Source organism: Pecten maximus, chromosome 1 (assembly GCF_902652985.1).
Source record: "Pecten maximus chromosome 1, xPecMax1.1, whole genome shotgun sequence".
In the NCBI taxonomy this organism is placed as follows: domain Eukaryota; kingdom Metazoa; phylum Mollusca; class Bivalvia; order Pectinida; family Pectinidae; genus Pecten; species Pecten maximus.
The window spans coordinates 10,972,733-11,000,072 of NC_047015.1; the positions used below are offsets into that span (position 1 = coordinate 10,972,733).

The 27,340-nt window shown below is 40.1% G+C and overlaps 1 protein-coding gene across 3 annotated transcripts in view; it reads right to left on the reverse strand.

Annotated features, from left to right (window-relative positions):
• The window catches only part of LOC117324656 (atrial natriuretic peptide-converting enzyme-like), a 159,140-nt gene that overhangs the window by 59,424 nt on the left and 72,376 nt on the right, over positions 1-27,340 (reverse strand). For all 3 annotated transcript variants that reach the window (XM_033880608.1, XM_033880600.1, XM_033880591.1), the window contains exon 2: positions 21,175-21,451. In XM_033880608.1, the coding sequence (XP_033736499.1) occupies positions 21,175-21,451 (277 nt within the window). The remainder of the gene's footprint in view (positions 1-21,174; positions 21,452-27,340) is intronic.

A 27,340-nucleotide genomic window follows, 5' to 3' on the forward strand; every position in this document is an offset into this window, starting at 1 on the left:
TATTACAACACCTTGTTGTAGAGACAACTACGTATTACAACACCTTGTTGTAGAGACAACTACGTACAATACCTTGTTGTAGAGACAACTACTACGTACAATACCTTGTTGTAGAGACAACTACGTACAACACCTTGTTGTAGAGACAACTACGTACAATACCTTGTTGTAGAGACAACTACGTACAACACCTTGTTGTAGAGACAACTACGTACAACACCTTGTTGTAGGGACAACTACGTACAACACCTTGTTGTAGGGACAACTACGTACAATACCTTGTTGTAGGGACAACTACGTACAACACCTTGTTGTAGGGACAACTACGTACAATACCTTGTTGTAGGGACAACTACGTACAACACCTTGTTGTAGGGACAACTACGTACAATACCTTGTTGTAGAGACAACTACGTACAATACCTTGTTGTAGAGACAACTACGTACAACACCTTGTTGTAGGGACAACTACGTACAACATCTTGTTGTAGGGACAACTACGTACAATACCTTGTTGTAGGGACAACTACGTACAATACCTTGTTGTAGAGACAACTACGTACAATACCTTGTTGTAGGGACAACTACGTACAATACCTTGTTGTAGGGACAACTACTACTATAACACCTTGTTGTAGGGACAACTACTACTATAACACCTTGTTGTAGAGACAACTACGTACAACATCTTGTTGTAGGGACAACTACGTACAATACCTTGTTGTAGAGACAACTACGTACAATACCTTGTTGTAGGGACAACTACGTACAACATCTTGTTGTAGGGACAACTACGTACAACACCTTGTTGTAGGGACAACTACGTACAATACCTTGTTGTAGGGACAACTACGTACAACATCTTGTTGTAGAGACAACTACGTACAATACCTTGTTGTAGGGACAACTACGTACAACATCTTGTTGTAGGGACAACTACGTACAACACCTTGTTGTAGGGACAACTACGTACAATAACACCTTGTTGTAGAGACAACTACGTACAATACCTTGTTGTAGGGACAACTACGTACAACACCTTGTTGTAGAGACAACTACGTATTACAACACCTTGTTGTAGAGACAACTACGTATTACAACACCTTGTTGTAGAGACAACTACGTATTACAACACCTTGTTGTAGAGACAACTACGTATTACAACACCTTGTTGTAGAGACAACTACGTATTACAACACCTTGTTGTAGGGACAACTACGTACAACACCTTGTTGTAGAGACAACTACGTATTACAACACCTTGTTGTAGAGACAACTACGTATTACAACACCTTGTTGTAGAGACAACTACGTATTACAACACCTTGTTGTAGGGACAACTACGTACAATACCTTGTTGTAGGGACAACTACGTACAACACCTTGTTGTAGGGACAACTACGTACAATACCTTGTTGTAGGGACAACTACGTACAACACCTTGTTGTAGGGACAACTACGTACAACATCTTGTTGTAGGGACAACTACGTACAATACCTTGTTGTAGGGACAACTACGTACAACATCTTGTTGTAGGGACAACTACGTACAACACCTTGTTGTAGGGACAACTACGTACAATAACACCTTGTTGTAGAGACAACTACGTACAATACCTTGTTGTAGGGACAACTACGTACAACACCTTGTTGTAGAGACAACTACGTATTACAACACCTTGTTGTAGAGACAACTACGTACAATACCTTGTTGTAGAGACAACTACGTATTACAACACCTTGTTGTAGAGACAACTACGTACAATACCTTGTTGTAGAGACAACTACTACGTACAATACCTTGTTGTAGAGACAACTACGTACAACACCTTGTTGTAGAGACAACTACGTACAATACCTTGTTGTAGAGACAACTACGTACAACACCTTGTTGTAGAGACAACTACGTACAACACCTTGTTGTAGGGACAACTACGTACAACACCTTGTTGTAGGGACAACTACGTACAATACCTTGTTGTAGGGACAACTACGTACAACACCTTGTTGTAGGGACAACTACGTACAATACCTTGTTGTAGGGACAACTACGTACAACACCTTGTTGTAGGGACAACTACGTACAATACCTTGTTGTAGAGACAACTACGTACAATACCTTGTTGTAGAGACAACTACGTACAACACCTTGTTGTAGGGACAACTACGTACAACATCTTGTTGTAGGGACAACTACGTACAATACCTTGTTGTAGGGACAACTACGTACAATACCTTGTTGTAGAGACAACTACGTACAATACCTTGTTGTAGGGACAACTACGTACAATACCTTGTTGTAGGGACAACTACTACTATAACACCTTGTTGTAGGGACAACTACTACTATAACACCTTGTTGTAGAGACAACTACGTACAATACCTTGTTGTAGGGACAACTACGTACTACAACACTTTGTTGTAGGGACAACTACGTACAACACCTTGTTGTAGAGACAACTACGTACAATACCTTGTTGTAGAGACAACTACGTACAATACCTTGTTGTAGGGACAACTACGTACAATACCTTGTTGTAGGGACAACTACTACTATAACACCTTGTTGTAGGGACAACTACTACTATAACACCTTGTTGTAGAGACAACTACGTACAATACCTTGTTGTAGAGACAACTACGTACTACAACACCTAACATTATATTCTTCCCTTATGATTGGTTTTTCTCATGGAGTAATACTTTATATCATTCCATCACTATCCACATATGTAGTATATGTTTGTGCATTAATCGCAATATTAGCTAAATGGTATTGTTTGAATAATGAACTACCGTCTTAAAAGTCATAAATATTTAGCGGGCTGAAGTTAGCAGCGGGATTCGAATGACGAATCCGCCAGCAGCGGATTGGGGATTCAGTTTTTAATGTTTAAATGATATTTCTTTTTATTGACATTTTGACGTTATTTTACAAACAAATACATTCATACATAGACATTAAAAAGTTCTCTATCTATAAACAGCATGATGTTTGATAAGAACTTATTTCTAAAACCATGCTCACGATCGTTGATGATATAATAAATGATATTCTTTTATGTCGCAACGTTTGAACATTTTATCGAGGGACTGCTCGACGCACGCTATCGTTGTATCAATCCAAAGATTCAGAAATTCTAAATCATAAAATCGCCATGGAGATATTCATCTCTATCAGCTAAAGAAGAATGGCTAAATGGTTTGATTCTTGTTGGGACAAAGCGGTCCAGGAAAGCACAGACGATTTGTGTATTATCTGTACAACAAGTATAATTGTGTTTAGGTTATTAGTCGGGGACCTAACGGTGCTGGTGGCTCCTCATTATAACCAAGATCCTTTAATCTCCATCATCTTTTCAGATTAGTTGCTATCTCATTCATAACCCAATAAACGATTGGCCTTATAGCCTTTATCTAGCATTCAATAAACAATGTCACCGAGTATTAATGGTAACGAGGAAAATGTCCTTATCCTAGAATTATACAAGAGAATACTGTCACGCTGTTCGAGGCCACCTATGCCCCCTTTCATTTTATTTACTGTTATGTCCGAGATTGTTGGGTGGTATTTTCTGCTTGTGGATATATTGAGTTCCAGAGATTAACTATGAACATTGAGTCTTCGCGATTTACCGTGAATATTGAGTCTCAGAAATTAACATTGGAAATTGAGTCTCAGAGATTAACAGTGGAAACTGTACGTTATATAGTACACTCTCCAGTAGTAAATATACTGTACGTTATATAGTACACTCTCCAGTAGTAAATATACTGTACGTTATATAGTACACTCTACAGTAGTAAATATACTGTACTTTATATAGTACACTCTCCAGTAGTAAATATACTGTACGTTATATAGTACACTCTCCAGTAGTAAATATACTGTACGTTATACAGTACACTCTACAGTAGTAAATATACTGTACGTTATACAGTACACTCTACAGTAGTAAATATACTGTACGTTATAAAGTACACTCTCCAGTAGTAAATATACTGTACCTTATATAGTACACTCTCCAGTAGTAAATGTACTGTACGTTATATAGTACACTCTACAGTAGTAAATATACTGTACGTTATATAGTACATTCCCCAGTAGTAAATGTACTGTACGTTATATAGTACACTCTACAGTAGTAAATATACTGTACGTTATATAGTACACTCTCCAGTAGTAAATATACTGTACGTTATATAGTACACTCTACAGTAGTAAATATACTGTACGTTATATAGTACATTCCCCAGTAGTAAATGTACTGTACGTTATATAGTACACTCTACAGTAGTAAATATACTGTACGTTATATAGTACACTCTCCAGTAGTAAATGTACTGTACGTTATATATAGTACACTCTCCAGTAGTAAATATACTGTACGTTATATAGTACACTCTCCAGTAGTAAATATACTGTACGTTATAAAGTACACTCTCCAGTAGTAAATGTACTGTACGTTATATATAGTACACTCTCCAGTAGTAAATATACTGTACGTTATATAGTACACTCTCCAGAAGTAAATATACTGTACGTAAATATACTGTACGTTATAAAGTACACTCTCCAGTAGTAAATATACTGTACGTTATATAGTACACTCTCAAATAGTAAATATACTGTACGTTATATAGTACACTCTCCAGTAGTAAATATAATGTACGTTATATAGTACACTCTCCAGTAGTAAATATACTGTACGTTATATAGTACACTCTCCAGTAGTAAATATACTGTACGTTATATAGTACACTCTCCAGTAGTAAATATACTGTACGTTATATAGTACACTCTCAAGTAGTAAATATACTGTACGTTATATAGTACACTCTCAAGTAGTAAATATACTGTACGTTATATAGTACACTCTCCAGTAGTAATATACTGTACGTTATACAGTACACTATCCAGTAGTAAATATACTGTACGTTATACAGTACACTCTCCAGTAGTAAATATACTGTACGTTATATAGTACACTCTCCAGTAGTAAATGTACTGTACGTTATATAGTACACTCTACAGTAGTAAATATACTGTACGTTATATAGTACATTCCCCAGTAGTAAATATACTGTACGTTATAGAGTAAACTCTACAGTAGTAAATATACTGTACGTTATACAGTACACTCTCCAATAGTAAATATACTGTACGTTATATAGTACACTCTCAAATAGTAAATATACTGTACGTTATATAGTACACTCTCCAGTAGTAAATATACTGTACGTTATACAGTACACTCTACAGTAGTAAATATACTGTACGTTATATAGTACACTCTCCAGTAGTAAATATACTGTACGTTATACAGTACACTCTCCAGTAGTAAATATACTGTACGTTATATAGTACACTCTCCAGTAGTAAATATACTGTACGTTATATAGTACACTCTCCAGTAGTAAATATACTGTACGTTATACAGTACACTCTACAGTAGTAAATATACTGTACGTTATATAGTACACTCCCCAGTAGTAAATATACTGTACGTTATACAGTACACTCTACAGTAGTAAATATACTGTACGTTATATAGTACATTCCCCAGTAGTAAATATACTGTACGTTATACAGTACACTCGCCAGTAGTTATATAAAGCACGTTACACAGTGCACTGTCAAAAAGTAAATATAATGTACTTTATATGATACATTCTCTGGAAGTAAATATACTGTAAGTTATATGGTACAGCTCAAATTCACAATTTTTTAGAAATAAGTTCAAGAACATATTTCGTTTGTGATATTTATTCAATCATTCATGTATTCTTTCAAATGGTATTTAGGTAACAAAACTCATGCTCTGAGACACACCGTCTAGCTTTTACATAATTAAATGGTTCGTTTAAAAATATATTCCCTTTCTGACGTCAACCTTGACCTCGCCGCCTTCGGATGGTCGTTTATTGTACCACGTGACTTGTATATTTTCTATGTAACAACTGCATGTCTCTTTTACTAACTGTTATAACAAACATTTCGTCACGCTGACACGGAATATTGTGTCACGTCCGACCAGCACCTCTTAGGCTGACTATCTGAATTCGTACTTGATCAGGTACCTCCATTTTGTCTGAAACATAAGCAAAACGCAATGAAAAACAGATAAATTTACGTCTATGAAACAATCTTAGCAAATAAAACAAGAGGCCCTTAATGGCCACATGGGTTCTGATGTGTAAACTAGTAGATAATGTTTTGCTTTTAATCAAAACTTTAAACACATCCCAGCTCTGTGACATTGAAAATAGGTCAAGGTCATTCATTGAACAGACTTTGCAGCCCTCATCCTAATATGCTATTGGCTCAGTGTCATGATCCTGGCCTCTTGGAGATTTTAACTTATTTGACTTCCATGACCTTGAATGAAGCTCAAGTTCATTCATTTGAACAAATGTGGTATTTATTCATTCCAGAATGCTACTTGCCCAACAGCATTCCACTGGGCCTCTTGTTTATTGAGAAGTGATAGAACAATTTAAGACATTTAACTCCTGTTACCTTGAAAGGAGGCCAAGTTAAGTCATTTGAACAAACTTGGTAGTCAATTATCCAAGCATGCTACTGGCCCAATATCATGATTCTGGGCCTCTTGGCAATTGTGGTGAAGTCGTTTAAATATTTTAAGACATTTAACCACTGTTACCTTGAAAGTATGGCAAGGTCTTTCATTTCAACAAACTTGGTAGCCCTTTATCCGAATATGCTACTGGACAACTATCATGGCCCTTGTACCTCTTGTTCATTGAGAAGAAGTCAAAAATGTTAATAGTTTACGGACGGACGACAAACAAAAAGCGATTGCAAAAGGTCACTTGAGACTTTGTCTCAGATGTCATAATAACATAAAAGTACTCACCCGCTGCACGAGAACGTAAGTCAAGTGGCGCCAAAATCGAGCGAAAAATTCGGGACAATTTTTTTCTTTTTCTAAACTGCCGCACATACAACCGCGTGAACAAAACGATGAAGATATGAGGCTTTGTATATCGTGAATACTTTACAGATTTGTACTTGTTTTGGGAGAGGGCATTGATAGTGCTGTAATTTGTACTTGTTTTGGGAGAGGGCATTGATAGTGCTGTAATTTGTACTTGTTTTGGGAGAGGGCATTGATAGTGCTGTAATTTGTACTTGTTTTGGGAGAGGGCGGTAATAATGTTGTAATTTGTACTTGTTTTGGGAGAGGGCATTGATAGTGCTGTAATTTGTACTTGTTTTGGGAGAGGGCGGTAATAATGTTGTAATTTGTACTTGTTTTGGGAGAGGGCGTTGATAATGTTGTAATTTGTACTTGTTTTGGGAGAGGGCGGTAATAATGTTGTAATTTGTACTTGTTTTGGAAGAGGGCATTGATAGTGTTGTAATTTGTACTTGTTTTGGGAGAGGGCGGTAATAATGTTGTAATTTGTTCTTGTTTTGGAAGAGGGCATTGATAGTGTTGTAATTTGTACTTGTTTTGGGAGAGGGCGGTAATAATGTTGTAATTTGTTCTTGTTTTGGAAGAGGGAATTGATAGTGTTGTAATTTGTACTTGTTTTGGGAGAGGGCGGTAATAATGTTGTAATTTGTTCTTGTTTTGGAAGAGGGCATTGATAGTGTTGTAATTTGTACTTGTTTTGGGAGAGGGCATTGATAGTGCTGTAATTTGTACTTGTTTTGGGAGAGGGCGGTAATAATGTTGTAATTTGTTCTTGTTTTGGAAGAGGGCATTGATAGTGTTGTAATTTGTACTTGTTTTGGGAGAGGGCATTGTTAGTGCTGTAATTTGTACTTGTTTTGGGAGAGGGCGGTAATAATGTTGTAATTTGTTCTTGTTTTGGAAGAGGGCATTGATAGTGTTGTAATTTGTACTTGTTTTGGGAGAGGGCATTGATAGTGCTGTAATTTGTACTTGTTTTGGGAGAGGGCGGTAATAATGTTGTAATTTGTTCTTGTTTTGGAAGAGGGCGGTAATAATGTTGTAATTTGTACTTGTTTTGGGAGAGGGCGTTGATAATGTTGTAATTCGTACTTGTTTTGGGGGAGGGCGGTAATAATGTTGTAATTTGTACTTGTTTTGGGAGAGGACGTTGATAATGTTGTAATTTGTACTTGTTTTGGGAGAGGACGTTGATAATGTTGTAATTGCTTGTGACCAATACTATTGCTTTTCCTTCTGACAATAAATATGTTTGAATTAGTGTATTTGGTGTGGATATAGAGGCAGCAATGTCCGCGTCTACTTTTATCATAACAATTTCTAGCATTCTAAGTTTCATGGAAAGTAGTTAGTAAATCCACATATACATGTACTTAGACAATTACAACAAACAGTTCTTGGAAGGCTTTTGTTACAACAAACAATTCTTGAAATGTTTTTGGTTACACACAGAATGTATGTATATTAAACAATTTAATTTTTGTCGACGTCTTGGTTTAAAAGGTTTATACTAAATTTGAGGTGATACTACCAACTAATCGAACATCTGTAATATTAGATTTTATGATTGACTGGAACATCCTCACGAGGAAGCTATCTACTAATGGAAACTATTACATTATATGAACTGTTACGCTGACTGACTGAAGAAATAGAAGGTATGGTTAAGTGGTCCCCTAAAGAACTGAGATTTCGGCGGGATCTCTATCTGGGATCATATCAACGAATCACATCTCATGTACCGTTTTTATTCTCTTTGGTAAGACAGCGTCCTTTCGACCTGAATCAATGGAGAGTTGAGACTGTAGGCCTACACTACATATACTTTTGCTTTCTTGTTTTTTGTTAGTTTTTTTTAGTTTTTGTTGTAGTTGTTGGGGTTTTTTGTGTGTTTTTTTTTCATCTAAAGACTTGACCCGACATCTAGCAAGTACATTTTGATAAAAACAATGGTTGCGAAATAACGTTAAGTAACCTCAAGGTCAAAAGAAATTTTGCTCTGTTTCAAATTGTGCCATATGCAACTTCGTTTTATACTAAACATGTTCTTCGGTAGTTTTTCATAAATTTAATCTAGAAAATTATGACAATGCGACAATGACTACTATCGGCTATCTTGAATATTAAACACAAAACGTTACTTTCACGACTAGGATGTATACTTTACTTGTCTTATACAGTTCGTCAGATGATAACCATCTTGAGTTAAGCTAAGTTGGTGTTAAATGTAAGAACAATGCTGTCCCAAAGATCATAAGGGATGAGCGGAATGACAGACAACTGACACAAAACGTGATTTATATAACGCCATCTAGTGCACTCTTAGGAATTGAAGTCCGCAATATGAATCGAACATTTATTAGCTGTGAAAACAGCAATATCTCATTTGCTACCTCCGATTTACCTCTTTTCTACGCTGAAATATTGGTAATGCTCTTACGAATTGTCGACGACTTTGTAGGAAATGTTTGGTTTCAAGATCTCAAACCAATTTCTGTTTAATCAAAGATGGTGGTCAATATACGAAGTGTATTAACCCCTCAATTGCGATAATTTGCTGTGTGAATGACCCCTGAACTAGTCATAGTCTGAATTGGAAGACGGTCATAGATTCACCAAACCACCACGCCGAGTTAAGAAAGTGATATATAGAGATAATTGTAGCTATATTATCACCGGAAATAGGGAATACGTCCTTTGTTGACCCCAATAAAAAGGATGGGAAAGCCAATTGCGTGGTAAGACACGGACGTCTCTGCGCCGACATTGCTTCATCTAAAAACATAACCTAGGTATCAGGATCGGCGATATATACCCCTTAAAGGATTTACATATGCCTTCATTTTCATGTATATCATTCATTTGTTGTTATTTCGGAAGTCGAAAGTATATTTATGTCCTTAAAACTTTAGATTTAGAACACTGCAAACGTTTCCACATCTTACCTAGATACCCGGCCTCGTGCAATATATACATATATCTTAACTTTGTTCAGCTTAGTTCCTGTAGCTTTAGCAATACATTTACATTATATAATTTATCAATTTCCTCTTATATTTGCTTTTACTAATTCATATTGTTATTTGTCGGGAGCATGCGAAACATTATGGCCGATATGTGGTTCTGATAGTGAAGTATTAGACATGAGAAGTTGAACGTGTTCGATTTTGTCTCTATACGTTCGATGGTTCCATTGTCACTACATCGACTCTCTAAAGAGAAGACGCTAAACGCTGACCATTCCGGGGCACCTGGTCGTTTCTGTGTCAATCTATATTTTGTTAAAATGTTACACTTGTTTTATTGATTACGGCTAGAATTATTATTTTTATTATTTCGTATTGTTTTAACAGGCTATAACATCACGAGCTCCGACAAATGTCTGACAAACTCTGGGTATCGCCGGCCTGGGATGATATACGGCATACTGATGGTGTGCTGTAGAGGAGTGAGCCAAACAGGAGTGACAACGACCGGAATCGTCAAATGTCCACATACGGAACTACACATAATCCGCCATCAAACAAGAATGCATTTCCTGTATTACCAGATACAGGGGCTGTTGTCACATGGAATATACTGTATTAAGAATATATTTCCCGTAATACCAGATATAGAGACTGCAGTCAAATGGTGTATACTGTACTACATGTAACAACGTACTTCCTGTATAACCAGATATAGGGCTGTCCCATGGTGTATACTGTACTAATAATGTACTTCCTGTATAACCAGATATAGGCGCTGCTGTCCCATGGTGTATACTGTACTAATAATGTACTTCCTGTATAACCAGATATAGGCGCTGCTGTCACATGGTGTATACTGTACCAAGAATGTACTTCCTGTATTACCAGATATAGGCGCTGCTGTCCCATGGTGTATACTGTACTAATAATGTACTTCCTGTATTACTAGATATAGGGCTGTCCCATGGTGTATACTGTACTAATAATGTACTTCCTGTATTACCAGATATAGGCGCTGCTGTCACAGTGTGTATACTGTACTAATAATGTACTTCCTGTATAACCAGATATAGGCGCTGCTGTCACATGGTGTATACTGTACTAATAATGTACTTCCTGTATTACCAGATATAGGCGCTGCTGTCACATGGTGTATACTGTACTAAGAATGTACTTCCTGTATTACCAGATATAGGTCTGTCCCATGGTGTATACTGTACTAAGAATGTACTTCCTGTATTACCAGATATAGGCGCTGCTGTCACAGTGTGTATACTGTACTAAGAATGTACTTCCTGTATTACCAGATATAGGGCTGTCCCATGGTGTGTACTGTACTAAGAATGTACTTCCTGTATTACCAGATATAGGCGCTGCTGTCACAGTATGTATACTGAACTAAGAATGTACTTCCTGTACATTTGTATTACCAGATATAGCGCTGTCCCATGGTGTATACTGTACCAATAATGTAACTTCCTGTATTACCAGATATAGGCGCTGCTGTCACAGTATGTATACTGAACTAAGAATGTACTTCCTGTATTACCAGATATAGGGCTCTCCCATGGTGTATACTGTACTAAGAATGTACTTCCTGTATTACCAGATATAGGGCTCTCCCATGGTGTATACTGTACTAAGAATGTACTTCCTGTATAACCAGATATAGGGCTCTCCCATGGTGTATACTGTACTAAGAATGTACTTCCTGTATAACCAGATATATGGCTGTCACAGTGTGTATACTGTACTAAGAATGTATTTCCTGTATTACCAGATATAGGCGCCGCTGTCACAGTGTGTATACTGTACTAAGAATGTACTTCCTGTATTACCAGATATAGGTCTGTCCCATGGTGTATACTGTACTAAGAATGTATTTCCTGTATTACCAGATATAGGCGCCGCTGTCACAGTGTGTATACTGTACTAAGAATGTACTTCCTGTATTACCAGATATAGGCGCTGCTGTCACAGTGTGTATACTGTACTAAGAATGTACTTCCTGTATTACCAGATATAGGCGCTGCTGTCCCATGGTGTATACTGTACCAATAATGTAACTTCCTGTATTACCAGATATAGGCGCTGCTGTCACAGTATGTATACTGAACTAAGAATGTACTTCCTGTATTACCAGATATAGGTCTGTCCCATGGTGTATACTGTACTAAGAATGTACTTCCTGTATTACCAGATATAGGCGCTGCTGTCACAGTGTGTATACTGTACTAAGAATGTACTTCCTGTATTACCAGATATAGGCGCTGCTGTCACAGTGAGTATAATATACTAAAATGTACTTCCTGTATTACCAGATATATGCGCTGCTGTCACAGTGAGTATAATATACTAAGAATGTACTTCCTGTACGTATTCACATTGTACACACTGCCTGTCGTAATAGAAATGTAACATCGTATACATGTAGCTTATTGAAGGCTTTAATTATGATAAGCTCGAGGACATCACTCCGCCGGTCTGTTTGTCTATCCATCCGTTTCTCGATATTTTATTAACATTCGGTTATATAGCATTTGATTAAAGCATTTGTCTGCTTGTTATTATGTATCTAGCCAAATATAAATATTTTCAGATCCAAGGCATGTTGTGACGTACGTTATACTGAATCTGTTGTCGCTAACACTTGCGTATGTTAAGTTCACTAGTTTGCAATAATCCTCTATATAGATAAATCGTGATAATAAAATGTCAATAACCGTTATAACTGTTTGGCGTCTCTAAAGAAATGTTCTACCACATAGTTGTGCACAATCAATACATCACCACATGTTTAAGAATTCAGGAACAGTACACCACTTAATTGTGTACGAATTCTTCTTCTTCAATTACTTGTTTATTCAGGAACAATCAGACGGACGAAGATTGTCATTTCGATACAACTCAATATTTCCATCAAAACCACATCGCCTATGCAAAGCCTAATTATACAAACCGAATACAATCAATAAATACCAGCTGCTTTCTCTCTCACCAGTCTGAACAAGACAACTCAGGTATTGTTCGAAGGTAGCGTCAACAAATATCCTGACAGAATTTGATTATGTTGTAGGCATTTGAAAGCAATATGAATATTAAGTCGTATGCATGTTTTTGTATATAAGTATACATCCGTCAATGTTAACCCAAAAAACATAGAATCACGACATTAAAACTATATCGTAACTCAAAATCGATAAAAAGAAATACGAACAATATCATATAACTGCATGGAGACAGTGAAAGACTACATAAACTATCAGACCAGGTGTTCGGGCAGAGTAAGCGTCTTCTGTATCATCGACGATACCCGTCATACAAATCTAGGTCACGGCGACACCCGCAATACAAATCTAGGTCAGGACAACACCCACCATACAAAATCTAGGTCAGGACAACACCTACCGTACAACTCTAGGTCACGGCGATACCCATCATACAAATATAGGTCATGACAACACCCACCATACAAATCTAGGTCAGCACAACACTAACCATACAAATCTAGATCAGGACAACACCCATCATACAAACCTAGGTCACGACGACACTCGCCATACAAATCTAGGCCAGGACAACACCCATCATACAATTTTAGGTCAGGACAACAACCACCATACTAATCTATGTCACGACGATACCCACAGTACAAATCTAGGTCAGGACTGCACAACAACCACCATACTAATCTAGGTCAGGACAACACCAATCATACAAATCTAGGTCAGGACAACACCCATCATACAAATCTAGGTCAGGACAACACACACCATACTAATCTAGGTCAGGACAACACACACCCTACTAATCAAGGTCAGGACAACAACCATCATACAAATCTAGGTCAGGACAACACCCACCATACAAAATCTAGGTCACGATGACACCCATCATACAAATCTAGGTTTCAACGACACTCGCCATGCTAATCTAGGTCAGGACGATACCCACGATAGTTTATTTTAGGTCAGGACAACATCCACCATACAAATCTAGGTCAGGACAACACCCACCATACAAATCTAGGTCAGGACAACACCCACCATACAAATCTAGGTCAGGACAACAACCACCATACTAATCTACGTCAGAACAACACCCTCCATACAAACCTAGGTCACGACGACACCCATCATACAAACCTAGGTCACGACGACACCCATCATACAAACCTAGGTCACGACTAGACCCACCATACAAATCTAGGTCACGACGACTCCCACGATAGTATTTTAGGTCAGGACAACATCCACCATACTAATCTAGGTCACGACGACACCCGTCATACAAATCTAGGTCAGGACAACACCCACCATACTAATCTAGGTCAGGACAACATCCACCGTACAAATCTAGGTCAGGACAACACCCACCGTACAAATCTAGGTCAGGACAACACCCACCATACAAATCTAGATCAGGACAACACCCACCATACAAATCTAGGTCAGGACAACACCCACCATACAAATCTAGATCAGGACAACACCCACCATACAAATCTAGGTCAGGACAACACCCACCGTACAAATCTAGATCAGGACAACACCCACCATACAAATCTAGGTCACGACAACACCCACCATACAAATCTAGGTCACGACGACATCCGCTTTACAAATCTTTGTTATGACAATATCCGCTATACAAATCTAGGTCTAATTAGGGTTAGGTAAGGCATATCAACAAACATTGAACGAATCTGAATTCATATCACATAAGGTAGTAATGAGATGTTAATGTGGATCTTAAAACTATCGTCATTAGCCAATATCTGTCACGTGGTCATGGAAACAATACCATGGATATCGAATCAACACCGCAGGTAAGGAAAACAGGGATGTTACTATCTAGAAATGTAGAATTTAAAATGTCATCCTGATCATCCTTCCTGTTGTGACATTCAGCAACTGTTGTAATATAAAGACTGTATATCCAGTATAAACAAAGTGTGGATTTTGTCTTAAAGGAAAATTGGTGTAATGAAAGAATATGCCAACAAAGATGCTTATCAACGTCACCGTACAACCACATTTTTACGTTAGGCAATGGGCATATGGATAGTGATTCTTTAAGAAATAATTCATTTCAATTGATTTCATTTTTCATATCTAAATGTTGGGCGAAAGTCTATTATTGCTTATCAGAATTGGTTATTGAAATGAACGTATCCTCCAAGAATATTGGAGTAACTTGTTTCTATATATTCGATATAAATTTGTACAAAACATACACAAGGCAGTAGAACACTATAAAGGCACAGGGATCATTGACACAATATACAGGTACAGGTACAGGGATCATTGACACAGTATACAGGTACAGGTACAGGTACAGGGATCATTGACACAGTATACAGGTACAGGGATCATTGACACAGTATACAGGTACAGGGATCATTGATACAGTATACAGGTACAGGTACAGGTACAGGGATCATTGATACAGTATACCGGTACAGGTACAGGTACAGGGATCATTGACACAGTATACAGGTACAGGTACAGGTACAGGTACAGGTACAGGGATCATTGACACAGTATACAGGTACAGGTACAGGGATCATTGATACAGTATACAGGTACAGGTACAGGGATCATTGATACAGTATACCGGTACAGGTACAGGTACAGGGATCATTGACACAGTATACAGGGTACAGGTACAGGGATCATTGACACAGTATACAGGTACAGGGATCATTGACACAGTATACAGGTACAGGTACAGGGATCATTGACACAGTATACAGGTACAGGGATCATTGACACAGTATACAGGTACAGGTACAGGGATCATTGACACAGTATACAGGTACAGGGATCATTGACACAGTATACAGGTACAGGTACAGGGATCATTGACACAATATACAGGTACAAGTACAGGGATCATTGACACAGTATACAGGTACAGGGATCATTGACACAGTATACAGGTACAGGTACAGGGATCATTGACACAGTATACAGGTACAGGTACAGGGATCATTGATACAGTATACAGGTACAGGTACAGGAACAGGGATCATTGACACAGTATACAGGTACAGGTACAGGTACAGGGATCATTGACACAGTATACAGGTACAGGTACAGGGATCATTGACACAGTATACAGGTACAGGGATCATTGACACAGTATACAGGTACAGGTACAGGGATCATTGACACAGTATACAGGTACAGGGATCATTGACACAGTATACAGGTACAGGTACAGGGATCATTGACACAATATACAGGTACAAGTACAGGGATCATTGACACAGTATACAGGTACAGGGATCATTGACACAGTATACAGGTACAGGTACAGGGATCATTGACACAGTATACAGGTACAGGTATCATTGACACAGTATACAGGTACAGGTACAGGGATCATTGATACAGTATACAGGTACAGGTACAGGGATCATTGACACAGTATACAGGTACAGGTACAGGTACAGGTACAGGTACATGGATCATTGACACAGTATACAGGTACAGGTACAGGGATCATTGACACAGTATACAGGTACAGGTACAGGGATCATTGACACAGTATACAGGTACAGATATAGGGATCATTGACACAGTATACAGGAACAGGGATCATTGACACAGTATACAGGTACAGGTACAGGTACAGGTACAGGGATCATTGACACAGTATACAGGTACAGGGATCATTGACACAGTATACGGGTACAGGTACAGGTACAGGGATCATTGACACAGTATACAGGTACAGGGATCATTGGCACAGTATACAGGTACTGGTACAGGTACAGGGATCATTGACACAGTATACAGGTACAGGTACAGGGATCATTGACACAGTATACAGGTACAGGTACAGGGATCATTGACACAGTATACAGGTACAGGGATCATTGACACAGTATATGGGTACAGGGATAATTGACACAGTATACAGGTACAGGGATCATTGACACAGTATACAGGTACAGGTACAGGGATCATTGACACAGTATACAGGTTCAGGGATCATTGATACAGTATACAGGTACAGGGATCATTGATACAGTATACAGGTACAGGTACAGGGATCATTGACACAGTATACAAGTACAGGGATCATTGATACAGTATACAGGTACAGGTACAGGGATCATTGACACAGTATACAGGTACAGGGATCATTGACACAGTATACAGGTACAGGTACAGGGATCATTGACACAGTATACAGGTACAGGGATCATTGACACAGTATACGGGTACAGGTACAGGTACAGGGATCATTGACACAGTATACAGGTACTGGTACAGGTACAGGGATCATTGACACAGTATACAGGTACAGGGATCATTGACATAGTATACAGGTACAGGTACAGGGATCATTGACACAGTATCAGGTACAGGGATCATTGACACAGTATACAGGTACAGGGATCATTGACACAGTATACAGGTACAGGTACAGGGATCATTGACACAGTATACAGGTACAGGGATCATTGACACAGTATACAGGTACAGGTACAGGGATCATTGACACAGTATACAGGTACAGGTACAGGTACAGGGATCATTGACACAGTATACAGGTACAGGGATCATTGACACAGTATACAGGTACAGGTACAGGGATCATTGACACAGTATACAGGTACAGGGATCATTGACACAGTATACAGGTACAGGGATCATTGACACAGTATACAGGTACAGGTACAGGGATCATTGACACAGTATACAAGTACAGGGATCATTGACACAGTATGCAGGTACAGGTACAGGTACAGGGATAATTGACACAGTATACAGGTACAGGGATCATTGACACAGTATACAGGTACAGGTACAGGTACAGGGATCATTGACACAGTATACAGGTACAGGGATCATTGAAACAGTATACAGGTACAGGTACAGGGATCATTGACACAGTATGCAGGTACAGGTACAGGTACAGGGATAATTGACACAGTATACAGGTACAGGTACAGGTACAGGGATCATTGACACAGTATACAGTTACAGGGATCATTGACACAGTATACAGGTACAGGTACAGGGATCATTGACACAGTATACAGGTACAGGGATCATTGACACAGTATACAGGTACAGGGATCATTGACACAGTATACAGGTACAGCAATCCTTGACTTTTTCCTATCATCATACTTCTGAAGATGGCTATGGCTGAGTGAGTGATAAGGATAGAATGCTGTCACTTTACATATCATTGTTCAATCCTTACAGACATATTCATAAATATCCAATAGAAAAAAATGAATATAGCGTCAAAGCCCCTCGCCTGACGAATCCTAGAAGGATATAACAGCTTCATGGTATCACTAGCTAGCATCACTTACTAGAATGACACAACAGCGGTATGATGTATGTATGCTTATCATAAATCACAATAGTTTTCTTACGTCTTCAGACATGATTTTCATTGCATGCATACTTATACATTGTTTTCCATTGTAGCAAATTATCTTTGCATTGCTCATATTGTAACCTGTGGCTTCCTGTCGTCAAAGGAAAAAATACAGATAATGCATTCTTTACTGAATGCAAACAGCGCTATCTGTAATAACTAATATGTATTTGATGGAATTTCTCATTTCTTCATGATTCACATTTCCTGTATTCAATTGTAAAACTTTTTCTCTAAATTTCTTTTAACCATCAATTGTAATTACAAAATTTCTTGATCATAATGACTTTGTTATATCTAATGACAAGTAGTGAGAGGTAGAGGTCATAAGAGAAATATGTTTAGAAGTGAAATAGTACTGGAAAGTACAAACATAATAATGTAAGGATCTATTAAAGAGTAGCGAGGTAGTGGGGAGTACAGAGGTAGTGGGGAGTACAGAGCTGGTGGGGAGTATAGAGGTAGTGGGGAGTACAGAGGAAGTGGGGAGTACAGAGGTAGTGGGGAGTACAGAGATAGTGGGGAGTACAGAGATAGTGGGGAGTACAGACGTAGTGAGGAGTACAGAGGTAGTTGGGGAGTACAGAGGTAGTGGGGAGTACAGAGGTAGTGGGGAGTACATAGGTAGTGGGGAGTACAGAGGTAGTGGGGAGTACAGAGGTAGTGGGGAGTACAGAGGAGTAGTGGGGAGTACAGAAGTAGTGGGGAGTACAGAGGTAGGGGGAGTACAGAGGTAGTGGGGAGTACAGAGGTAGTGGGGAGTACAGAGCTGTGGGGAAGTACAGAGGTAGTGGGAAGTACAGAGGTAGTGGGGAGTACAGAGGTAGTGGGGAGTACAGAGGTAGTGGGGAGTACAGAGGTAGTGGGGAGTACAGAGTAGTGGGAGTAGCGAGGTAGTGGGGAGTACAGAGGTAGTGGGGAGTACAGAGGTAGTGGGGAGTACAGAGGTAGTGGGGAGTACAGAGGTAGTGGGGAGTACAGAGGTAGTGGGGAGTACAGAGGTAGTGGGGAGTACAGAGGTAGTGGGGAGTACAGAGGTAGTGGGGAGTACAGAGGTAGTGGGGGGAGTACAGAGGTAGTGGGGAGTACAGAGGTAGTGGGGAGTACAGAGGTAGTGGGGAGTACAGAGGTAGTGGGAAGTACAGAGGTAGTGGGGAGTACAGAGGTAGTGGGGAGTACAGAGGTAGTGGGGAGTACAGAGGTAGTGGGGAGTACAGAGGTAGTGGGAAGTACAGAGGTAGTGGGGAAGTACAGAGGTAGTGGGGAGTACAGAGGTAGTGGGGAGTACAGACGTAGTGGGGAGTACAGAGGTAGTGGGGAGTACAGACGTAGTGGGGAGTAGCGAGGTAGTGGGGAGTACAGAGGTAGTGGGGAGTACAGAGGTAGTGGGGAGTACAGACGTAGTGGGGAGTAGCGAGGTAGTGGGGAGTACAGAGGTAGTGGGGAGTACAGAGGTAGTGGGGAGTACAGAGGTAGTGGGGAGTACAGAGGTAGTGGGGAGTAGCGAGGTAGTGGGGAGTAGCGAGGTAGTGGGGAGTACAGAGGTAGTGGGGAGTAGCGAGGTAGTGGGGAGTACAGAGGTAGTGGGAGTACAGAGGTAGTGGGGAGTACCGAGGTATTGGGGAGTACAGAGGTAGTGGGGAGTAGCGAGGTAGTGGGGAGTAGCGAGGTAGTGGGGAGTACAGAGGTAGTGGGGAGTAGCGAGGTAGTGGGGAGTACAGAGGTAGTGGGGAGTACAGAGGTAGTGGGGAGTACCGAGGTATTGGGGAGTACAGAGGTAGTGGGGAGTAGCGAAGTAGTGCGGAGTACAGAGGTAGTGGGGAGTACAGAGGTAGTGGGGAGTACAGAGGTAGTGGGGAGTACAGAGGTAGTGGGGAGTACAGAGGTAGTGGGGAGTACAGAGGTAGTGGGGAGTACAGAGGTAGTGGGGAGTAGCGAGGTAGTGGGGAGTACAGAGGTAGTGGGGAGTACAGAGGTAGTGGGGAGTACAGAGGTAGTGGGGAGTACAGAGGTAGTGGGAGTACAGAGGTAGTGGGGAGGTACAGAGGTAGTGGGGAGTAGCGAGGTAGTGGGGAGTACAGAGGTAGTGGGGAGTACAGAGGTAGTGGGGAGTACAGAGGTAGTGGGGAGTACAGAGGTGGTGGGGAGTACAGAGGTAGTGGGAGTAGAGGTAGTGGGGAGTACAGAGGTAGTGTGGAGTACAGAGGTAGTGGGGAGTACAGAGGTAGTGGGGGAGTACAGAGGTAGTGGGGGAGTACAGAGGTAGTGGGGAGTACAGAGGTAGTGGGGAGTACAGAGGTAGTGGGGAGTACAGAGGTAGTGGGGAGTACAGAGGTAGTGGGGAGTACAGAGGTAGTGGGGAGTACAGAGGTAGTGGGGAGTACAGAGGTAGTGGGGAGTAGCGAAGTAGTGCGGAGTACAGAGGTAGTGGGGAGTACAGAGGTAGTGGGGAGTACAGAGGTAGTGGGGAGTACAGAGGTAGTGGGGAGTACAGAGGTAGTGTGGAGTACAGAGGTAGTGGGGAGTACAGAGGTAGTGGGGAGTACAGAGGTAGTGGGGAGTAGCGAGGTAGTGAGGAGTACAGAGGTAGTGGGGAGTAGCGAAGTAGTGCGGAGTACAGAGGTAGTGGGGAGTAGCGAGGTAGTGGGGAGTACAGAGGTAGTGGGGAGTACAGAGCTGGTGGGGAGTACAGAGCTGGTGGGGAGTACAGAGGTAGTGGGGAGTACAGAGGTAGTGCAGTAGGGAGTAAGCAAACAGTAATTATACAAATATTTGTTTTTCTTTGAGACGTCAAAATGTATAAATGAGAGTTCCATCAAATATAAGGTAATAAATATATAATAAACATTTAACTCACCAAGGAAATGTACCAGTAGTCCAACAATGAGTGCCACCAATATCACTAAAACAACGATAGCCACAATCTTAACCACTGACCGCTGTCGGAAGTTGTACGACTTTTTGAATTGGACGTCGGATGGAGGTAGTTCAGTGGTCACGTGGTAGTCCTTGGCGCGTGACCCCTTCTCCCCCGGGGTGCCGTTGCCGCCCGTGGATCCCATACCATGACGTACCAGGTCGTCCTGTGGGTATCGTGTGTCCTCCTCGTGGAACAACGGGTTGTCATAGCAAGCCTGAAGAAGAGTAACACTCTCATCACCACTAGGGTACAGTTTTCTGTGAATTACCTTGAGAGGAATCCTGTTAAGGATGTCTCCGCTCATGGCCATGAAGCGGGCACCGCACCAAGTTAGTATAAGAACAGGTTTACCATTCCCTAACAGCTACAGAGCAGTATTGCTACTAGTTAGAAGGCAGGGTCGCCCCACGGCGCCTACTACTTGATTTTTGTATCTAAGTTATCATACTCTATCTTACGGTTACACTTTAAAATTGACCATTGTTGTGAAAGGCGTAGCAGCAAAGCAGCACTGACTGCAACGGGATGTCACTCGCTCCCGTTCGTCTCGCGACACACAGGGTTACAGGTATCAACATATATGCATAGACTTCCGGTAAAATCAATAAGTTATGCCCGCCGTACTAATTCAACTGGATAATGGATGGCTATGTTTGCATGTGGGAGCGCGTCATTAGTTTACTCTCCACCCTCCCCCATTCTGCCTCCGGACGGGGATCAACCATCAACGTTATATTGCGCCTTTAAATGCTGGTATATTAGGGTTTGATGCCGGAACCCAACATCGGAAACAAATGGACGGAGTTGGAATCCAGTCTGGAGTTGTACCTACGCCGGAAGTCTAGTGCATCTGTATCAAAGTATTACTTTGGTAGCGGGTAATTCATTCTCGTCCCCGTTTAATCAACACATAAATATCCGCTTTGAATGGTGGTAACGCAGTAAATTAGCCGACATTTGGGATTTGGAACTTTAGTGTACTATAAAGCCGAACAGACATACTGTTAGGGTGATGGTTTCATCCTTTGATTAGAGAATATAATAGTAACAAGCAACTACCGATCATTACAACACTGCCAATAACACCAGGAGGGATTCCGTTTGTTGCTATTACTTTGTGCTTGATCGTAACAGTGGGGAGTGGGGGAGCTTCTTACGTACTGGCTCAATTATAACTACACTGCTCAGCACCTTACTGCTACAGGACCACTGCCTTAAGGAGACAAGGCTAGAGAGAGAGGACCAATTGAACAGGAACAAAATCATAGATATTGTAAACAGAGACCACTTCAACAGGAACGAAATCATACATATTGTAAACAAAACCACTTCAACACCAACAAAATCATACATATTGTAAACAAAACCACTTCAACACCAACAAAATCATACATATTGTAAACAAAACCACTTCAACACCAACAAAATCATACATATTGTAAACAAAACCACTTCAACACCAACAAAATCATACATATTGTAAACAAAACCGCTTCAACACCAACAAAATCATACATATTGTAAACAAAGACCACTTCAACACCAACAAAATCATACATATTGTAAACAGACGCTTTATTGACAATGATAGACACATAACACGAATAGAGCAATAATACAGAAAAATTAAACCATATTACTATTTTGTAATCAAAACATCAAATCAATCGTTATACTAATCTAGCGCGTGTATGACTTATTGGTTAGATTATCTACATGTAGTGGAATAATGATGCTGGTGTGACATAACAGGATTACCCAGTAAGGACACTGGGTGGGTTTCAGGATTACCCAGTAAGGACACTGGGTGGATCATAGGATTACCCAGTAAGGACACTGGGTGGGTCACAGGATTACCCAATAAGGACACTGGGTGGGTCACAGGATTACCCAGTAAGGACACTGGGTGGGTCACAGGATTACCCAATAAGGACACTGGGTGGGTCACAGGATTACCCAATAAGGACACTGGGTGGGTCACAGGATTACCCAGTAAGGACACTGGGTGGATCACAGGATTACCCAGTAAGGACACTGGGTGGGTCACAGGATTACCCAATAAGGACACTGGGTGGGTCACAGGATTACCCAATAAGGACACTGGGTGGGTCACAGATTTACCCAATAAGGACACTGGGTGGCCGTACATTGAGAGAAAGCGTTACTCAATGAGTTACATACACTTTTTATACTTCAGAAATATAGAACCTGGCAATTGGCTCTGACCAATTTCCGTAGAGAAGTCCTCAGTAATCAGGTGATGAACTGTGAACTAGATATGTGACATACGAAGACTATAATGTAATATATTCGTTCGCGGAATACCATACATCTTACGTCGGAGTTATGGAAGTCATCATTCTTATATCCGTAGATTAGAAGGTTTGGAAATGTGATGAACACCTAAATGAAATAATGAGGACGGGATGATTAGTAAGAGGTTGTGTTTTAATTACCCTTAGTAACTCGGGTGTCGTTTGGGGGTCAGAACAAGTAAGCCAAAGTATTTGTATTGATTGTGTTTCACTAATTTTCATAATTATTAATATCAAACTTTGCTGGCCGTGGTTGATGTGTTTAACAGCAAAAATCGTTTCACCAGGCATTGGTACAGGCATTTAAAAGTAAAATAATGATAAGAGGCACATAAGCAGCAGAGTTACACTGTAATGAGCCGCGGACAGTTACTGGGGGATATAGGCTACAGAGGTCGGCGCAGTGAGGCCCACTACAATTAATGGACAGACGTGGATCAGATCGATAAATGCTTTATAGTTTTACGTGTTGATAGATAATTAGAAATACATAATTCTAAGGGTTACATTGAGATGATTACAGGTCTCCTGAGATAAGAAGACGGGACGATAACAAATTTTCAAAGACAACGGCGAAAATGTTACTTGATTATCGTCATCAGCGACAAAGAGGTATTATAAATAGTACACAATTATAGGAGACAGTTAACAACCTGGTGGCATCCTTCTATACAAACCACAAAGGACAAGAAATCCTTTGGAAACGCATCCTGAAATATAATCGCCTAGGCTTCTACACCCACTGCAATAGCAGCCTCTCGCGCGATTTCCTCATACAAAGGTATTTCACGTAGAACGTCTGCTGAATGAACCAGTGTAAGTTTATACTCTCATATAAACATAATGAAATATATCTAGAGTTTGGTTTGTTTGGTTTGTTTTTATTTAACGTCCTATTAACAGCCAGGGTCATTTAAGGACGTGCCAGGTTTTAAAGGTGGAGGAAAGCCGGAGTACCCGGAGAAAAACCACCGGCCTACGGTCAGTACCTGGTAACTGCCCCACGTTAGGTTTCGAACTCGCAACCCAGTGGTGGAGGGCTAGTGATAAAGTGTCGGTACACCTTAACCACTCTGCCACCGCGGCCCCCAAATCTAGAGACAATAAGAAACCAAAGTTAAAATGTCATTCTCATCCAGATTAATCATAAAGACTATTTCCGGTGATTTTTCGTGCCAGATTAATCATAAAGGCTATTTCCGGTGATTTTTCGTGCCAGATCAATCATAAAGGCTATTTGATTTTTCGTGTCAGATCAATCAAATAGGCTATTTCCTGTGATTTTTCGTGCCAGATCAATCAAATAGGCTATTTCCTGTGATTTTTCGTGCCAGATCAATCAAATAGGCTATTTCCTGTGATTCTTCGTGCCAGATCAATCAAATAGGCTATTTCCTGTGATTTTTCGTGCCAGATCAATCAAATAGGCTATTTCCTGTGATTTTTCGTGCAAGATCAATCAAATAGGCTATTTCCGGCGATTTTGAAAAGGAAAAGTTGTGTTTAAAAAAAAAAACTTAAAACAAAATGCATATTTATTATCTATAATAAAAACGATTAAAAATTACGGGAGGGGCTTTCACTTCCACTGCAGCTTTTTCGGATGAATAGCAAACGGCTGGTGCTGTAGGGCATTCTCGGAGCAGGAAGCCTTCTGAACGATGTTCCATTGATCTTCGGAGTATCGCACCTGCCGAGAAACGCCTCAGCTTGGTCCGTTTACTGGTGGTATCCGACCAAACCGATCCTTTTCTGTCACCCATCTTAGCAACGATCTATGAAACCAAATGAAGCCAAATCAGTTAGTTGGTTTGTGAGGCTCTAATCTTATAATTCTGTAAACGCACATATTTTTGTAATAATGTTCTGCGGAATTGTTCGCGCTGAAGGCATTGAGCTGAATTATGACTCCGTTAGTTGCCGTTGGATTTATTCTAATTAGCTTGGATATTTTTCTAGTTTTTAGTTTTTATCACACATGTTATAAGATATGTGATTCATTAGCTTAACTCATCCTTAAGGAAACTTAAGAATATTTTTTTCTATCAAAGTATGAATTGAGGTTAATGTCTTCATTTCTATTATACTATTATAGTTTTATTAGGTCAATCTTTCTTTTCGAAAGTTTTTGTTTGTTTGTTTTGTTGTTGTTTTTTTGTTTTGTTTTTTTATCAGTATATACTTAAGTTAGTTTCCCTCCCCCTTTTTTATCCATACATTAAATACATATATATATATAGAAACAATGTAATTGTCGCATTGTCCGGTTTAAAATACAGAGAATATGACTATTCAGCTTAGGTTTAAGTGATTTGATGACATACTTTTCTTTCTCTTTTCTTTGTATGTGTGTATGTACAACTTCTAAAAAGGGAATATCTTAAAATTATTTTGTCTACATACATTAAGATGTTCACTTAATTTGATTTTTCTGTAGTCAGGAGAATGTATATACTGCTTGTGCACTCGGACCCTGCCTCTTAATTGGTCCCCAGTTTCTCCTATACAGTACTCCCTATAACCTAGGCCGGTAATTACATAAAGCACATTTAGTGTATTACACGTCAAAGTAGAATTGACTGGTAATGTTTTCACTTTAACATCGTATGATTTGCCTTCTACTATATATTCACATGTGCCACATATTGGGTCCTTACATTTACTGACTTCAAATGTCTCTTCAGTTTTTTATTTTGATTTGCATAGTACTAGTTTAAGAATGTTTTTGACTTTCATTTATAGGGAATGAAACTTATTTGTTAAACATTCAAGAGGTCAAAACAACATTGGTTTTCTGGAAATATTTGCATTGACTAAGTATACATTGTGTTATTCTTCAGTACCATCCAAACCGGATTGTTACAAGTCACCTAGGGCGAAATGTTACAACCAAACTAGGGCGAAATGTTACAACCAAACTAGGGCGAAATGTTACAACCAAACTAGGGCGAAATGTTACAACCCAACTAGGGCGAAATGTTACAACCCAGCCAGGGCGAAATGTTACAACCAAACTAGGGCGAAATGTTACAACCCACCTAGGGCGAAATGTTACAACCAAACTAGGGCGAAATGTTACAACCAAACCAGGGCGAAATGTTACAACCAAACTAGGGCGAAATGTTACAACTCACCTAGGACGAAATGTTACAACCCACCTAGGGCGAAATGTTACAACCCACCTAGGGCGAAATGTTACAACCAAACTAGGGCGAAATGTTACAACCAAACTAGGGCGAAATGTTACAACCCAACTAGGGCGAAATGTTACAACCAAACCAGGGCGAAATGTTACAACCAAACTAGGGCGAAATGTTACAACCAAACCAGGGCGAAATGTTACAACTCACCTAGGGCGAAATGTTACAACCAAACTAGGGCGAAATGTTACAACTCACCTAGGGCGAAATGTTACAACTCACCTAGGGGGAAATGTTACAACCCACCTAGGGCGAAATGTTACAACTCACCTAGGGCGAAATGTTACAACCCACCTAGGGCGAAATGTTACAACCAAACTAGGGCGAAATGTTACAACCAAACTAGGGCGAAATGTTACAACCCAACTAGGGCGAAATGTTACAACCCAACTAGGGCGAAATGTTACAACCAAACTAGGGCGAAATGTTACAACCCAACTAGGGCGAAATGTTACAACCAAACTAGGGCGAAATGTTACAACCCAACTAGGGCGAAATGTTACAACCCAGCCAGGGCGAAATGTTACAACTCACCTAGGGCGAAATGTTACAACCAAACTAGGGCGAAATGTTACAACCCACCTAGGG